Source organism: Strigops habroptila, chromosome Z, assembly GCF_004027225.2.
Source record: "Strigops habroptila isolate Jane chromosome Z, bStrHab1.2.pri, whole genome shotgun sequence".
In the NCBI taxonomy this organism is placed as follows: domain Eukaryota; kingdom Metazoa; phylum Chordata; class Aves; order Psittaciformes; family Psittacidae; genus Strigops; species Strigops habroptila.
The window spans coordinates 75,875,897-75,891,155 of record NC_044302.2 but is presented as its reverse complement, the minus strand read 5'-3'; the positions used below and the strand labels follow the sequence as shown (position 1 = coordinate 75,891,155).

The 15,259-nt window shown below is 39.1% G+C and overlaps 1 protein-coding gene across 8 annotated transcripts in view; it reads left to right on the top strand.

Moving 5' to 3' along the window:
• The window catches only part of ANKRD31 (ankyrin repeat domain 31), a 69,092-nt gene that overhangs the window by 15,296 nt on the left and 38,537 nt on the right, over positions 1–15,259 (top strand). For 5 of the 8 annotated variants that reach the window (XM_030512422.1, XM_030512418.1, XM_030512419.1 and 2 more), the window contains exons 6-9: positions 4,850–5,029; positions 9,115–9,257; positions 11,154–11,298; positions 13,695–13,756. In XM_030512422.1, the coding sequence (XP_030368282.1) occupies positions 4,850–5,029; positions 9,115–9,257; positions 11,154–11,298; positions 13,695–13,756 (530 nt within the window). Of the gene's footprint in view, positions 1–1,919; positions 2,316–4,849; positions 5,030–9,114; positions 9,258–11,153; positions 11,299–13,694; positions 13,757–15,259 lie in introns of those variants that run through there. The other 3 variants (XM_030512423.1, XM_030512420.1, XM_030512421.1) reach the window with 2 other exon arrangements.

The window sequence follows — 15,259 nt, the reverse complement described above, 5'->3', positions numbered from 1 at the left end:
AAATACTGCTTAACACAGAGGGAGAGCAGTTAAATTCAGAACCTAGTATTCTCCAATTAGGTGATGTCTGCACACAAGTAACAAACGGGATTGAGCCTCAACTTGCTAAAATTCAGGTGGAAGAAATAAAAGCCTTAAGAGGATCTGACTTGCAGAGGACAACAAATGAGCAAGTATATACACAGTTTAATTAATACTTGAAAATACATGTTTATCATAAAATATTTTATAGAATAGCCAAATTACTTGGGATTGTGAATGTTAGTAAAGAATAAACTGGCATCAGTAATTTACATGTTTAATACATTTGAATTTTTTTTTTTGTTTTAAAGTCCAGTAGTGTTTTTCCTGTTTTGATATCGATGTTACAGAAATGTCTCAGCTTGCTGGGATGGGAAATCCCAGAAAAGTTAATTCAGTGACTGATGTGGAAATCTATAATCAGCATGGGAGTTTCGAAACTCCTGATGCCTCTGTACCTTTTCTATGTCTCATGATCTCTCGAAGGAAAGTTCCAAAGACCCATATCATCTCTGGACTTGGAGGGACCACATCTGCTGAATATGTCAATTAAAAGAATTAATCAGCAAATCCTCCATTTTCATCTGTGTCCCAAGAAAGGACTAACAAGTTCTCCCACATCACCTGAAATAACTAGTATGCATGTTTGCTGAGGGTGTGTCCTAAAGAGCTTTCAGCCTTGATCAAGTGTGTAACGAGCTAATGAGTACCCAGGTTTCAGCAGCTTGAGTGATGTTTTGCAGCACGTCACACTCAGCTGACTAAAACAGTGAATAAAGTGAAATTAACTGCCATGTGATGATGTATCTTCAGGGTGGGCTTTCTCTTCCTGACTGTTAAAGATAAGCTTCTGGTATACACCAGTCATTTAGGTTCTCCTTTGCACAACTTAGGACAACGTGAATTACCATCATGTCTGAAAGTAGCTCTTCCTCTTTGCTAGTGGTAGGGGTAACAAGGATGTTAGTGTTGTCTAGATCCCTGGCGTTTAGAAGACTGAAGGTAAGTGAATCTCTTCCGTGGTTGCTGTAGCCCAGGTATTGTATGTCTTTAGAAGTAACTTCTTAGGTGGAGGTTACTGCACCTGAGGTGAGTCATGGTTCTTGATCTTGTGCGCATTTCTAGGTTTGTGCAAGAGTGAGATAAAATGGGTTAGTTTAAGACATCTTAAATATCACTTTATTTTTTAGGACAGGAGCTCGTGTCCATAGGAAGCTGAAATGAATTTGTTAAGTCATTTCATATGTCCAACCAAACACCTTTCAGATAGTAACAACTTTTGTTCACTGTCAGCCAGTCTAGGTTTATTATTTAAGTTGTCATTCTGAGTATCCAAATTTCTTTGGCTAATTCTGCCAGGGGCACATACTACTTTAGCAGTGCTTCTCCTTTGGCAGCCTCTCTCTGTTGTCTCTGTAGAATGCCAGTTATTTGCTTAAGCAACCCCTCTGCTGTTTGTGAGCATACATATAAGACAATGTTCTTGGAGCTCCTATCTATACAGCCCTTGCTTTAACTGTGTGCTACCAGTTCTATGTAATGTTTCCTTTTTGTTATAGCCTGTGGGTGATCAGCAAAGAGAGAAAGAAGTAACTTCAGATTACTGGGGTACCACCTCTAGTGAAAAGCAAACTGTTGAGGGAAGTGCACATTCAACGAATGCTGCAGCATGTGCAGAAGTAGCCCAAACATCAGGGGAGGCGATGCAGTTGAGGGAGACCTCCTCAAGAGAGAGCAGAGCTCATATTTCCAGTCACTGCCAAATGCTTGAAGAAACTCAGCAGAGGATGTCTCACAGTGGCAGTACAACAAGAAACAAAGCTAAGGATTTTGAGTATGACAAAATCATGCATAATATTCTTAAATTAATTTTTGAAACTAATGTAACATACAGAGTACTCATTCCTCATGTGAGTGAGTATAGATGATGAAAAGGTAAAAGGTACCTTTTATTTGGAGATCTGGAAATAAGATTCTCTTTTGACTTTCTCTTTATTCAGTACTACCTAGGTTAGCCTATATACTTGCATGCTATTACAGACTTCCTTTAAAAATCAAATATATTCACATTCTTATCTCTCCTATATGAAATAGATTTATATAGAGAATATAGATTTATATGGAGAATTATCTGGTTTTGTTGATTCTAAGCAAATCTCTTGTCAGTAAAATTCATGAATCTACTTCTGAAGATAAGCAGGGTCTAGAAACCAACATATACCAAGAAGTAACTCTGAATGGGGATAGTGAAGTTAAGCAGAGAAGAAGGAGCAAGAGAATTGAAAACAAACTGAGTAAGATATCTGTTGATTTTTTTATTTGAACAACTGTACTGAATCAAATATAATTCACAACCTTTCCAATATATTGGGACATGCATTTATTTTAAAAGGATGGTATAAACATTTATTTTAATAATTAGAATTATTGATAATTTCTCTCAATTGTTTAAACCTACATATTGGCAACCTAACAGTTGACTTTTTTGCATAAACTCCTTAAGAATCATGAGATTTTTTTCAGGATGCAGTTTTATCACAGCATTTTATATGAAAAAAAATGGTTATTCTGAAAAGCAGAAGAAAAATGTTTTCATGCAGAGCGAGAATGTAGATCCTGATATACATTTATAAATCCTTCTAATATCTAGTGTTCTGTGCAACATCATTCTGAGGGCATTGCCATGCTCAAGAATTGACCTATTCAAAACAGTTGTTTCTATTTTGAATGCCTGATGTTGGTACCCCGTCTGTTTCAAATACAGGGTTATAAGGCCTTCACTGCAATAGTCACAGAGCACTCTTTTGAAGTGTTTTTACTTGCAGTGTGCTTTGTCAGAAAGATTGCAATTTTTCATCCTTTGAAGAGGCATGCAGAGAAATACTTTGCCTCAGAGAGGAAGTGTATAGCAGAATACAGAATATTCTCACTTAAGTGCTCACTCCAGCATCTTTAAGATTAGGGTCTTAAAACGTGGGTTTTTTTAAGCCCACACAGTCTGGATTTATCTGTGCACCTGCAATCATTTAAACAGCTTGCAAAGTTTGGAAGTATTTGAACTGTAACAGCTACATCTTAGATCTTACAAAATATGAGTAATTCTACCTCAAATTAACAAACCTATTCTTTTACAGGGTTTTAATTATTCCCAGTGGAAGCACAGTTTTTATGAGATTTAAAGTTGTATGACTAACTGCTCATCTGTTTCAAATTGACTTAGTAGTTCCCACTCAGAAAACAAGCTGTTGGGCTTTTAGCAGGATTTCTACAGAAGGAGTTGCATTGCCTATAGAGGTAGCTTCATGTTAATCTGGTCTAGCACGTTTACCTCCCTTTCGCCTCAGACCTAGCAGTCAAGAGTCTGTGAGTCATCTTAGTTTGGTCATTCACTGAAGAAAAACCAACCCTATGAAAAGTTTTGGTTTGGATCAGCAAGCATCACTTGTTTTGCACAAAGTCAGACACAGGGAAGGCAGGGCAGACGTGATGGGAAATAGGTCCTGGCAAACTAACAGGTTAAATTGGGTTAAGTGTAACACAAAACTCTGCCTTGTTCTCTGTGTGTCTGTGGTTTAATCCCTCCTGAACTGCTTGGCAGGTTTAGACCAGCTTTGGCTAGGGACTGCAGTATCTTAAATGATTAAGGTCTTGCAAGGCTGAACAGGTGGAGGAGAGGAGAACTGTCCATGTGGTTAACTGATTCTAAAAATCTACACAGAGAGAAGAACTTAAGGTTGGGAATTAGTCTGAGCTCACAGTATACGACGATGCGCAAACCAGCAGAGACATCAGGCTTTCTGAGTTACAGCTCAAGGAACACTATGTGTTTTTAAGGTCATACTTAAAATGGCTGTTTCTGACACCCAGGTAGAGTTTTAGGGCTAGTGAGCCAGATGTGCTACGGAAGTGGACAGAAGCAGTGTATATAGCCTACTGTTCCAAGTTTTTTCATTAATAGATGAATTAATGGCCTAGGCTATGCATTGTGCTTTCTTTTCTCCCTTCTTTCTTCCCTCTCTGTTTTTCAGAAGAGGCAGTAGCCAGGATGCTCTTCTCCACAGTATGAGGGGATGCTGGGATAGCACTGCTTCTGCAGTACAGAACAGCTCATCTATGTATTGGAAATAATTTAGCCCAAGCTAAAAAACTGTAATGAGTGCATAATGGGAAATCATATTTGTTTGTAAAACAATAAGCTGAAAATTAAAAATAGTATCTTTTTACTTTTTTTTTTTTTTGCATTTAGACCTCATGTTCCCTATCAACTGTTCCTTTCGCTCATTGCAGAAATGGCTGAACTGGTTGTGCAGTAATGGGTAAAAGTAATCTGAGAGGGCTAATCTCAATCACTATCATAGTGTAAATACTTCTTGCTCACAAAGTGAAGGTTTTGAAATATAAATGAGTACAAAAGAACGGCTGATAAAATTGATATTTAAGAAAAGAGAAAATACCGAATAACTCACTAGCTATTGAAATGCATGTCTTGTGATGAATTGTAACCTAGAATAGCAGTTTTATTATCCAGTGGGAAACAATGCACTTTGAGAAAATGTCATTAAAAGAGAAGTCTAAACTTAACACACTTCTACAAAGTCATATTTCTGTGCGCTGAATTTCAGTTGGAGTTTTGTTATGGAATTCACTATGACATCTTTTATTGAATAGTATTGCTATTTAATTATAATAATTTTTTTAAGATACTTGTTTCTACTAGATTGGGAGATCATTTTTTTCTCCAGGAAGTTTACTTACTAACTGTAATGCAAAGAGAAAACGAGAGGAAAGAGATTTTTCTGTTCAACAGACCTTTTGCATTATTTTTCAGGACAAGAAGCCTTTGGGAGGAATTCTGTCAATCCTGTTTGCCCCATTTCGCTTTCAGTCATCCATAGGAGGAATCTGTATGGTGAAACCTTACTGCATAGGGCTGTTTTTCATCAAGATGTAGACCTTGTATGTAACATAATAAAAGCCGGTGGAAATGTAAATATTCGGGATTATGCTGGTAAGTTGCAGTTGTGTCAAAATACTATTTCAAAACAAGTACCTACCAATAAAAAGTGCGTATTATGAGTTTATGCAACGGACAAGACTCTAGGTTTGTGGCTAGTCAATAGATTATTAAATTTTTATTGGTTTAACTTGGGAATTGTTCATGAGAAAATATATGGACCTATGTATAAAAGTATTCTTAAAAAAAATCGTGGAGAAAGTAAGCACTTAAAGAATTACAGAGATGCAATTGAGTTTACATAGCCTTGATTCAACAATTCTATTCATTTTTATCATAAAACAGTCCCTTAATTAAATAATGTGCTGTTTTTACTTTTTTTTTTTTTTTTTTTTGTCCGTTTCAGTGGCAACTTGAAATGCCAAGATGTAAATTTTCCAGTTTAATTTTTCAGGGTCTGTGATTTTGTCCTTGGATCTCAAAGGAAGTTGTAGCTTCATAATTTAGCTCTGCTGTGATTTTGTAGAGTTCTGAGTACTTGGAATTTTGCATTTTGAGTTCATTCTTTGGCACAGAAAAAAAAGGATGACAAATAGTGGCCAGCTGTGAACATTTTGGTTGAAGCAGTTCACCTTATCCAGCTTCACATGTGATATTCTGTGTCAAAGACATTGCCACACCCTAGAGTATCAACTGGTTGTTTCAAATGTAGAGCTGTTGTTCCTTATTTTGCAGTTCCTTGTCTCATTCTTTATGCTCTCTAAATTTCCATAACAATAGAGAAAATGGATTCACAGACAGTTGGCTCATTTGGTAGAAAACTTTTGAGTCATCCTTAGAATGTTTCCATCCAGTGCAGTTGGTAGGATTTCACAACTGTTCTGTGGGAACAAAAAAAAGAAGTGTTCCGCAGTTGAATACTGTTGCATAATGCAGGCATATAACAGACCAAAATTAAGGTAGAAAATCTTTGTCTTTTGGAAAATATTGAAATGGATTGGGTCAGCAGCAAATTTCAGACTTTTACAGTATAGGACTCAGAGCTAAGAGTGACTGGTAATGTGTGATAACTTGTGCTAAAGGTAGATGAGAAAACATTTTGGTAATGGTTTCAAAGCCACTTGCTGATATCAGAGAAACGTTGGTAGTGTGGGTTAAGTTGCATCCTCTGTGGGCGAGTGTACTAAAATGCACTGGTTTCAGTTTTTGGCCTCACAGATACTTCCTTTTTTTGCCTTTGCGCATTTTGCCAGGCCACTGTTTCTTCATCGCCCAGCCTCTGGCTGCTATTTTTTGGTGCAAAAGGAGCACAACTGCACAAAATGTGTTTTAATTGAACTCCTTGGAAAGATGAGAGACTGACTTAGCCCGATTTCTTTTGTTAGTAAAGGAGGTGTAATCAGAAAGAAGTAGAGAACCGTAGAATCATAGAATGGTTTGGGTTGGAAAGGACCTTAAAGCTCATCTACTTCCAACCCCTCTGCCACAGGCAGGGACACCTTCCACTAGTCCAGGTTGCTCAAAGCCCCATCCAGCTTGTATATGTGCTTGGGATTTCTCCAACCCCGGTGCAGGACCATTCACTTGGCCTTGTTGAACTTCATGAGGCTGGCATTGGCCCATCTCTTATGCTTGCCAAGGTCCCTCTGGATGGCATCCCTTCCCTCCAACATGTCAACTGCACCACACAGCTTGCTGTCATCGGAAAGCTTGCTGAGGGTGCACTCAATCCCACTGTCTGTGTTGCCAACAAAGATGTTGAACAGCACCAGTCCAATACCGACCCCTGAGGAACACCATTTGTCACTGATCTCCACTTGGACATTGAGCTGTTGAGCACAACACTTTGAGTGCGACCATCCAGCCAATTCCTTATCCACTGGGTGGTCCATCCATCAAATCCATGCCTTGCCAATTTAGAGACAAGGATGTTGTGCTGGGACAGTGTCAAATGCCTTGCACATCCAGGTAGATGATGTCAGTCGCTCTTGCCTTATCCAGCAATTCCATGGCCCCATCATAGAAGGCCACCAAATTTGTCAGGTGTGATTTGCCCTTAGTAAAGCCATGTTGGCTATCACCAATCACCCTCTTATTGTCCATGAGCCTTAACATAGTTTCCAAGAGGATCTGCTCCATGATCTTGCTGGGCACTGAGGTGGGACTGACTGGCCTGTAGTTTCCTGGGTGTTCATTTTTACCCTTTTTAAAAATGGGGGTTATATTTCCGCTTTTCCAGTCAGCAGGAATTTCACCAGACTGCCACAGTTTCTCTGATATAATAGAAAATCGCTTGGCAACTACATCCACCAGTTCCCCCAAGACCCACGGTTGCATCTTGTCAGGTCCCATGGACTTGTGCACCTTCAGGAGTCGCCAGACTTGTGCCACTTTGAAATGTGCTTTCATCTCGGGCTCTTTGGGAATCATTGTTCTGATTGTTATATTCTGCTTCTGTGCCTTTTCTCTTCCTTGAAAGTACTCCACCAGTGATTATGCATATCATAGCCTAGTATTTTTACTTATTCCTGTGCTACTGTAACTTACTGAGTTCTTGGGTTCTTTCGTGTTTGGGTTTTGGGTTGGGTTTTTTCCCTCCTTTTTATTTCCTAGACATCAGCACGTAGGGTATGGACAGCATGGAGGAGATACTGTCTGTGCTCTCAGTTTGAGTCGTGATTCACAGTGCCTTAAGGGAGCTGAAAAACAGTTGCAATGAAACTTGTGTTTCGCCTTCGTCTGGAGCATGCATGGTGTCCTCGGAGAATGATATTGCTAAACTCTATCAATTGAACATGTTGCAGGTTCAATTTTTCAGTTTATTATCTCAGACATAGGGTACTTTTTTACTGAAGAAGAAATAGGTACTTTCCCCTAAGTGAACCTTTTTTATCTTCCGCTTAGCACGTATCAAGCTTTTGCTCCAGAGTATAGAGTTAGTAGAGTTTTTTAATGAAATAGGCTCTGTAAAATGGAAGTTATATGTTTTACAGATTATACAGTTATAAAACCATACATCTTGAAGCACTGTCAGCATTAGGTGATGTAGTTAAAACTCAGTAGAGTTTCAAGCATTTGGAAATAAACCCTGAAAGCACAAGGTTGTTTAACAACTTGGTGCAACATCCTGTGGCCATAACAAACGCAATGCTATACAAATATGCAATATTCTGGGTTGAGTGGTGCATAAAAGATCCTCAGGAGTTTCTCTGTCCAATGAAATTAAGATAACTTTACACAGTGAGAGCATAACAGTCTTAATAAGCCAGATTCACATATTAATTCACATATTTAGTATGTGAATTAGGCCCAGACAACCTTCTGATGATGGGAGGTGATTGAAGAGTAAGTCTGTCAATCAGAATGGTCTTCTGGAGGGCATGGTGGTTTGAGAGCTGGAAGATAGGACGTAGAAAATCTTCTGTCTTTTCCCCTTACTTTTCTCACCCTACAGAAAACTGTCACATAGCGCATGTTTAAGGAGCTGATGCAAGGCTATGCTAAACCCAGTTCAAAGACTTACATTCCATCTTTCATCCATCCATCCACTCCATCCTTCATGGAGTAGAGTTGTTCTGTGTGTCATGAAGCTCATATCTTGGTTTATTATCTATAGCTGGGAATGGATATGGAATTTCAGTAAGGATTTTTCGTTGCTTTCTTTGGGCACTCAAACTGTTCTTGGGTAGTCTTAAAAAACATTTTTGTTTGACAGTAAAGAGTCCAGGTCCTCATTTTGTCTCTTCTTTATCGCTTACCCTCTTCAGCATGGCTATGTAAATAAAAGGGTGCCATCAAAAAAATTACCTTGTTCTTAAAACAGCACATACATTTTATTGGGGGAGAAGTTACTAAGATGTGGGTGGAATAATTTTTATTCTCTTCTGTCATAACAGAACTGTCAAATCTAAAACTAATATTGTTACAGCAGCATCTGGTTCTTCAGTAAGTGCAAATTTTGACAAAAGAATTAGATCAACCAAATATTGTGACTTTTTCATAAACATTTCTTCATACAACAGTTTTTACTGTATTTTTCCGTATACCCTCTAAAATATTTATCAAATAGACAACCTAAAACTGACATCAATTTTTATAAATTATTTCACACAAATACGAAATACTGCTTTTTTTTGTAGGCTGGTCTGCTCTACATACAGCAAGTCTGGAAGGCTCTTACAGGATTGCAAATGAGCTTTTGAAAGCAGGAGCTGATGTTGATGCTAAAGGGTATGAACAAGTAACACCATTGCAAGATGCAGCTAAGGAAGGCCATTATGAGGTATACTCCAAACTGAACACGAATTATGGTTTAGGAATATAAATTATTGTCGTTCGGTTTAAAAGGTCACATAATCGTGTTACACTTGGCTGGTCTTTCAGATCATGGATAAATTCAGGAGCTTGCAAGTCCTTTCTGCCTGATTTCTGTTCAAACTATTCCGTGCTTTACAAGATTTGTCCAAAAGCAGAAATCAATTGTTTTTCTAATTGTTTGGGACAATAGCTGAAGTACTGAGGAATAGATTGCTCCTGTTTAATAATGTTTCACTTATTTTATAATTCCCTTACAGAATAATTTATGACCTGAGCAGTCTTCTGGAGTTTTAATGACTTTTTCATCATTTGGTAAACATGAGTGTACGATGTGCAGCCACAGCCATGCACAGACATTTTTTGTCTATTATCACATGACATGGAGAGTTATGAAGTTATGACTTTATATTTTGTATGATCTTAAGCAGGAAGTCAACTGAATGGTCAGTGTGAATTAATTACAAGTTTTGTTCCAGATGCTGTGGGTTCGTAAGCCTGTGTCTGAATTGTGGATCCTCTTTCAGTCTGTCAGTGGTTGCCTCCGCCTGTCCGTGGAGGTTCCTAGGGTGGCCCAGATTTACGTAGGAGTTCTGCGTGTCCCTTTTACCTGCTTGCTGTTTCTTTCACTAGAAGTGCTCATATGCTGCCTAATATTTATCAATTTCCAAGATCTTTTAGGTTTGTTTGTTTGTTTTTTTTTTTGTGGGGTGTAATAAGGTTTGTCCTTAAATATTTGCTTTCTTTCTGTTTCACAATTGAGGTAAGACTTACTCTGTTTCTCCCTAAGTCCACTTGTAGCAACAGTGAGGGGTGGACTTTGGTTAATAATTTTCTCTGACACTCAAGAACCCCAAGCTTGGTTTTCAGATTGTTGATCACAGACTCTTGTGGTTTCATGAAATAGTTCTGAATTCTGTGAAAGTGCCTAAGATGCCGTGTCCATGGTTATGGATGAAAGACTCTGCATCTCCACAGGGAGTATATAGGGGCCAGCAATTTGAATGATATTGGGAAGAACACTGATCTCAGCTAGGTCACTTGGGGTGCACCAACATCATTCAACACTGTGTTACTGTTATATGAGAACTGTGTTACAGTTACATGAGCTGGTACATCCACAGGGAATGGTGCTATATGGTGGCACTGTATTTCCTCAGGAGCAGTATAGTTGTATCACTGCAGTGGTCTGTCAGACTTAATTTTTGTTGCTTCTGACTAACAACAAAATAGTGATGGTGATTCAGTAATACAACTTTTGGTAACATGGTATTTGGAGCTGTTTTTTTCAAAGCTACCTGCTATGAGTGAAGTTATTACTGTAGACTGGAAACACACCTTTTGACTGCTTTATTCTTTTCTGCACCTACAGTATGGCAAAATTAATTTCTTATTTCAGAAAAATGGTATGTGTATGAGGGACTTTCTTATAGTGCAGTTAAGGGGGAGATCATACAAGTGTGATGTGTAGCTAAAGATCTCATTAAGGAATAAGAGTTCTCAACATTACTTGTTGAAAAAAATCTGTAGATTTGAGACAACTTATGAAGCCTAATAGGGTTTTGCTGTGGATTGAACCCTTTTTTATTTGATATGTTCTTAGGACGTTTGTATTGAGAAAACTTCAGATTAAAAACTGGAATGAATTTGTAAACATGAAAATAATAAAACGATAGGATAATGATGCATCTAGGGGAATGCTTGGGGTGTCTTAACTGGGATAGAGAGGGATCATTTGTCTTAGGCCTTAGATTTGGTTTTAGTTGCTCATGTTGTCGAGCAACAAAAGAGATAAGCCCATATAAGGAAAGAGTATGGAAAATACTGTCAGAAAATAAACAACCTGAAAAACTTCCTTTTCCAGATGGCAGAGTTACTACTTTTCTATGGAGCTGATCCTTTATTAAAAAATGAGATGGGAAGGTGTGCATTGGAAGAAGCTTCTGACCCAGCTATGAGGAAACTGCTTAAAAGCTATGTAGCAAAATACAGAATAAATTCAGTAACAGGTAGGATAGAATTATTCTCACATATCGCATTCTAAATGGAGAAATTCAGAATGACTGTTGCGCTGTATTTCCTTAATTACTTCTTGTAGTTCCAAGGGCTTTACTGTCTCATGCCTGAGTACCAATGAGCCCTTCTTACCCAGCACAGTTGCTGTACATTGGCAAAGTAAAAAAGATAATGATGTACAGCTTTTTCTTGGGCTGGAGCTACCTTTAAATTTGAAATGAAGATACCGAGCACAACAGCTGTTACTTATCTAAATGTAAAATGTTGATTGTTGTGGTACGGTTTTAGAGCTAGGGATAAAATTTGGTTCTAAACTGATATAGAGGCTGAATTTTGAAGGATCCATAGGGTAAAAAATGGATCTAGGATTAGATCAAGATCTTGGGGGTTGCCAAGCCTTAACTGCTTATCCTTAACTGCTAGTCTTATGGCTGGGACAAGGGTAATATTGCTGTAGGTAATAGCTAGTGAGTTCGCGAGGGATTGGTAGATGAACATTTTGGTTAAGGAGGGAGTTGGATCTTGTACAGTCTTAGGACCTAAGTTGAGAAGAAGGCTCAGAAGACACTGCCTACACAAATGAGCAGTGTCCCTGTGCTCTTCCCAGGATACCTGTCCTTGCATCTACTGCCTGTGCATCTCCTTGTTGCCCTTTAGTTTGGCCAGCAGGTCTTGACTCATCCATGCTGGTCTCTTGCCATCCCTCCCTGATTTCTTACACCTGGGAACTGCGAGCTCTTGTGTGCTATGGAAAGCATCTTTAAAGATCTGCCAGCTCTGTTCTGCTCCCTTGTCCCTGAAGGCAGTTTCCCAGGGATAGTCCTACTGACTAACTCCTTGAACAGCTAGAATTTTTCTTTCCTAAAGTTTAGAGTCCTGACTTTACACTTCACTTGACCCGTATCCCCCAGGACTGCGAATTTCGCCAGTACATGATCACTGCAACGCAGGCTGCCTCATCTTGACCTTACTGATTAGCTCACTTGTGTTGGTGACCATCAAGTGCAGTATTGCATGCCCCCTGGTAGAGCTATTACCTGGCTAAGGAAGTTATCCTCAATGCACTCCAGGAATCTACTGGATTGCCTACAGCTCGTTATACTGCTTTTCCAGCAGATGCCAGGGTGGCTGAAGTCCTCCAGCAGGGTGAGAGCCTGTGAGTGTGATGCCTCCAGTAGCTGGAATAAGAAAGCTTTGTCAGTAGGCTCCCATTGGGCAGCCTGTAGTAAACAACGTACACAAGGTTCCCTTTGTTTCCTTGGACTTGTATTTTTACCCATAAGCTTTCAACCTACTTGTGGCTATTCTTCAAAAACAGCTCTTCACACTCTACCCATTTCTTGATGTGAAGGGCATCCCTTCCACCCCTCTTTCCTTACCTGTCCCTTCTGAACAGCTTGTAGCCATCAATAGCCGCACTCCAGTCGTAGGATTTGTCCCACCAAGTTTCAGTAATGGCAACTAGGTCACAGCTTTCTGGCAGCACAGTAGGTTCCAACTCTGCCTTTTTGTTGCCCATGCTGTGTATAGAGGCACTTCAGCTGTGCTGTTGGCTGTGTCACATTTTTAGAGGAACACACTTTAATTCCTCTGAGGTATTTCACCAGTGTTTCCCTGTTGGGTTTTATTACCTCAGGAACCCCTGGCTCATCTCTGTAAGACTTCAGGTGTGGTCCATTGTATTCAGCATGTCTCAGAGCAACAGAGGGCCATCCCTCTAACCTTGGTGTGTCATCCCACAGCTTGTCATGGGCAAACCTGATATTATCTCACTCCTCTATCAAGTCTAATTTAAAGCTGTCAGTGAGCCCCACTAGCTCATGAGCAAAGACCTTCTTCCCACTTTCACAAAGGCCCATCTGACACCGGCAGGCCTGGTGCCATGCATCCCATTATCGAAAAACCTGAAATTGCGGCAGTGACACCAGCCACAGAGCCATGTATTAATAGACTGGGTTCATCTATTTCTTCCAGTATCGGTGCCCAAAACTGGAAGGATAGAGGGGCAAATTACCTGTGCACCACGTTCGCTTACCAACTGTCCCAGCTGGGACGATGTGTTGCAGCTTCATCACCACCCACATGGAAGAGCAATAATGTATAATAGTCTGAGGGCTGGGGAATCCTTCCAGACTTATACATGCCACAGCCCACGCTGACCAATTGGTGTCCAACAGTCCTCTCTAATCAAGACTTATCTTGTGGCACTTCTTTGAACCTTCCCCTGACCTTTTAGGTTCTAATAGAACCCTTACGGCTTGATAATTTTTTTTTTTTTTTTAGATAGCTGAATGTGCTAAGTTACACACAAGATTGTGGACACAAGATGGTACATATGTAAAGAATTACAGTCTTTTCAGTTCTGGTTTCTTTCCATGTTTCATTTCAGGTGGAGATGATTCAAAGAATATGTTAAATGCTCAAAGTGTAGAGGATACAAACCTGCATCAGGTACATCTTTACAAAGAATCCTGATGTTAATTTGATGCTGAACTGTTAATGGCTTGCTAGCAGTCTTCACTAAACTAAAGGAGATGATTGTTTCTCAAATGTGTTTCAAAACTAGCACACAATGTACTAGATGCTTTATACCCAGCAGGGGCTGAAACAGAGTGATATTCAATGTTACACCAATTATTTGGCAAGCAGTTGCTGGTCCTCACTGGTATTTGGGATAAGCTGCAGCCTTATGAAAATGCAAGGCATAGGCCATAAGCTGCCTCTCATAGGCAGTGGTTCTTGCTGTTTTTGCAAGTGCTGCAGAGGTAATTTACAGCAGGCATGCTACGTCAGTGCCTCTTGGTGCTTACAGAAACATGACTGAAACTGCGAATATTGCCTGTCTTGAAGCAGTAGTATAGCTGCTTCTTGTCTCTGTATAGTATGTTGTGTTGGATTTCAATAGGAAAAGGTTAGGGAGCCACTGTCTTGCAGAGGGGTTTCACAGTTATGCTGTGAGACCTGTATGGGAGCTAGCGCCTCACATGAAGACAAGACGCTATGATCAGTCACGTGGGTCATAGTTTTTTTGCATATAGCACAACAGTTTTTTTCATTAAAAGCTGTATTCTCCCTTTCTCGTTTTCTCTTCTTTGGACTATGATAGCTGGTAATATCTGAAACATATAATGCAGTGTGCACAGACACTTAATTCTTGCTTTCTGAAGTTTTATATAGTAATGAAAACTGTCCTTGTTACTCCCAGTAATGCAGCCTGCAGTGTCCTTAGAAATGTTGTAACAGCATCCATGGTGTATAGTCTTAGATTACAATTTAAAACATTAGTTAATTGATGAAGAAGGCATTGTAAACATTTAATTGGGAAAACCAATTACTGTGGTTGTGTAACTGATGATTTCAGTAGTTCTGTGAGCTGTTGCAGTGTTCGTGTTCTGGTTCTATCTCCAGATACGAAGTAATCAACAGGATAATTCTATGTAGTCATTGGCCTTTGGAGCAGTTTTCTTCTGAGATTGCCATGAGTTAATTCTGTGTGGTTTTGCTGTGTTGTTTCCCTTTCTTTATGATTTCCTAGAGTCATTGTAGACAGGTTTGTTAGCAATGTGAACCTGTAGCTCTGGTGTATGACCACAGAAGCAATGTAGTTTTAATTCTTTAAAGGCAGAGCATTAATTTGAAACTGGTTCAATTTTCAGAAATAAATAGAAGTGTAAAGCTCTTCAGTAACATTTATTGTTGGATTTCACCCATTAATTTTTATGCTTTTATACACGTATTTCTTAGTTCCTTAATTTCTTTGTCCTGCTGTCTTATGAAGCTGCATAGACAGAGGAAATCAGTTAATTTTATAATAGCACAGTTTTAGAGTATAATACAGCAATTTATTAGAAAATGAAAATAAGTATATGGCCTATTTTGTAGATAGAATTAAATATAGATTAAACATGATAATACTAAAGCATCAAAGGAAATTCTGCTAAAAATGAGCAAAGC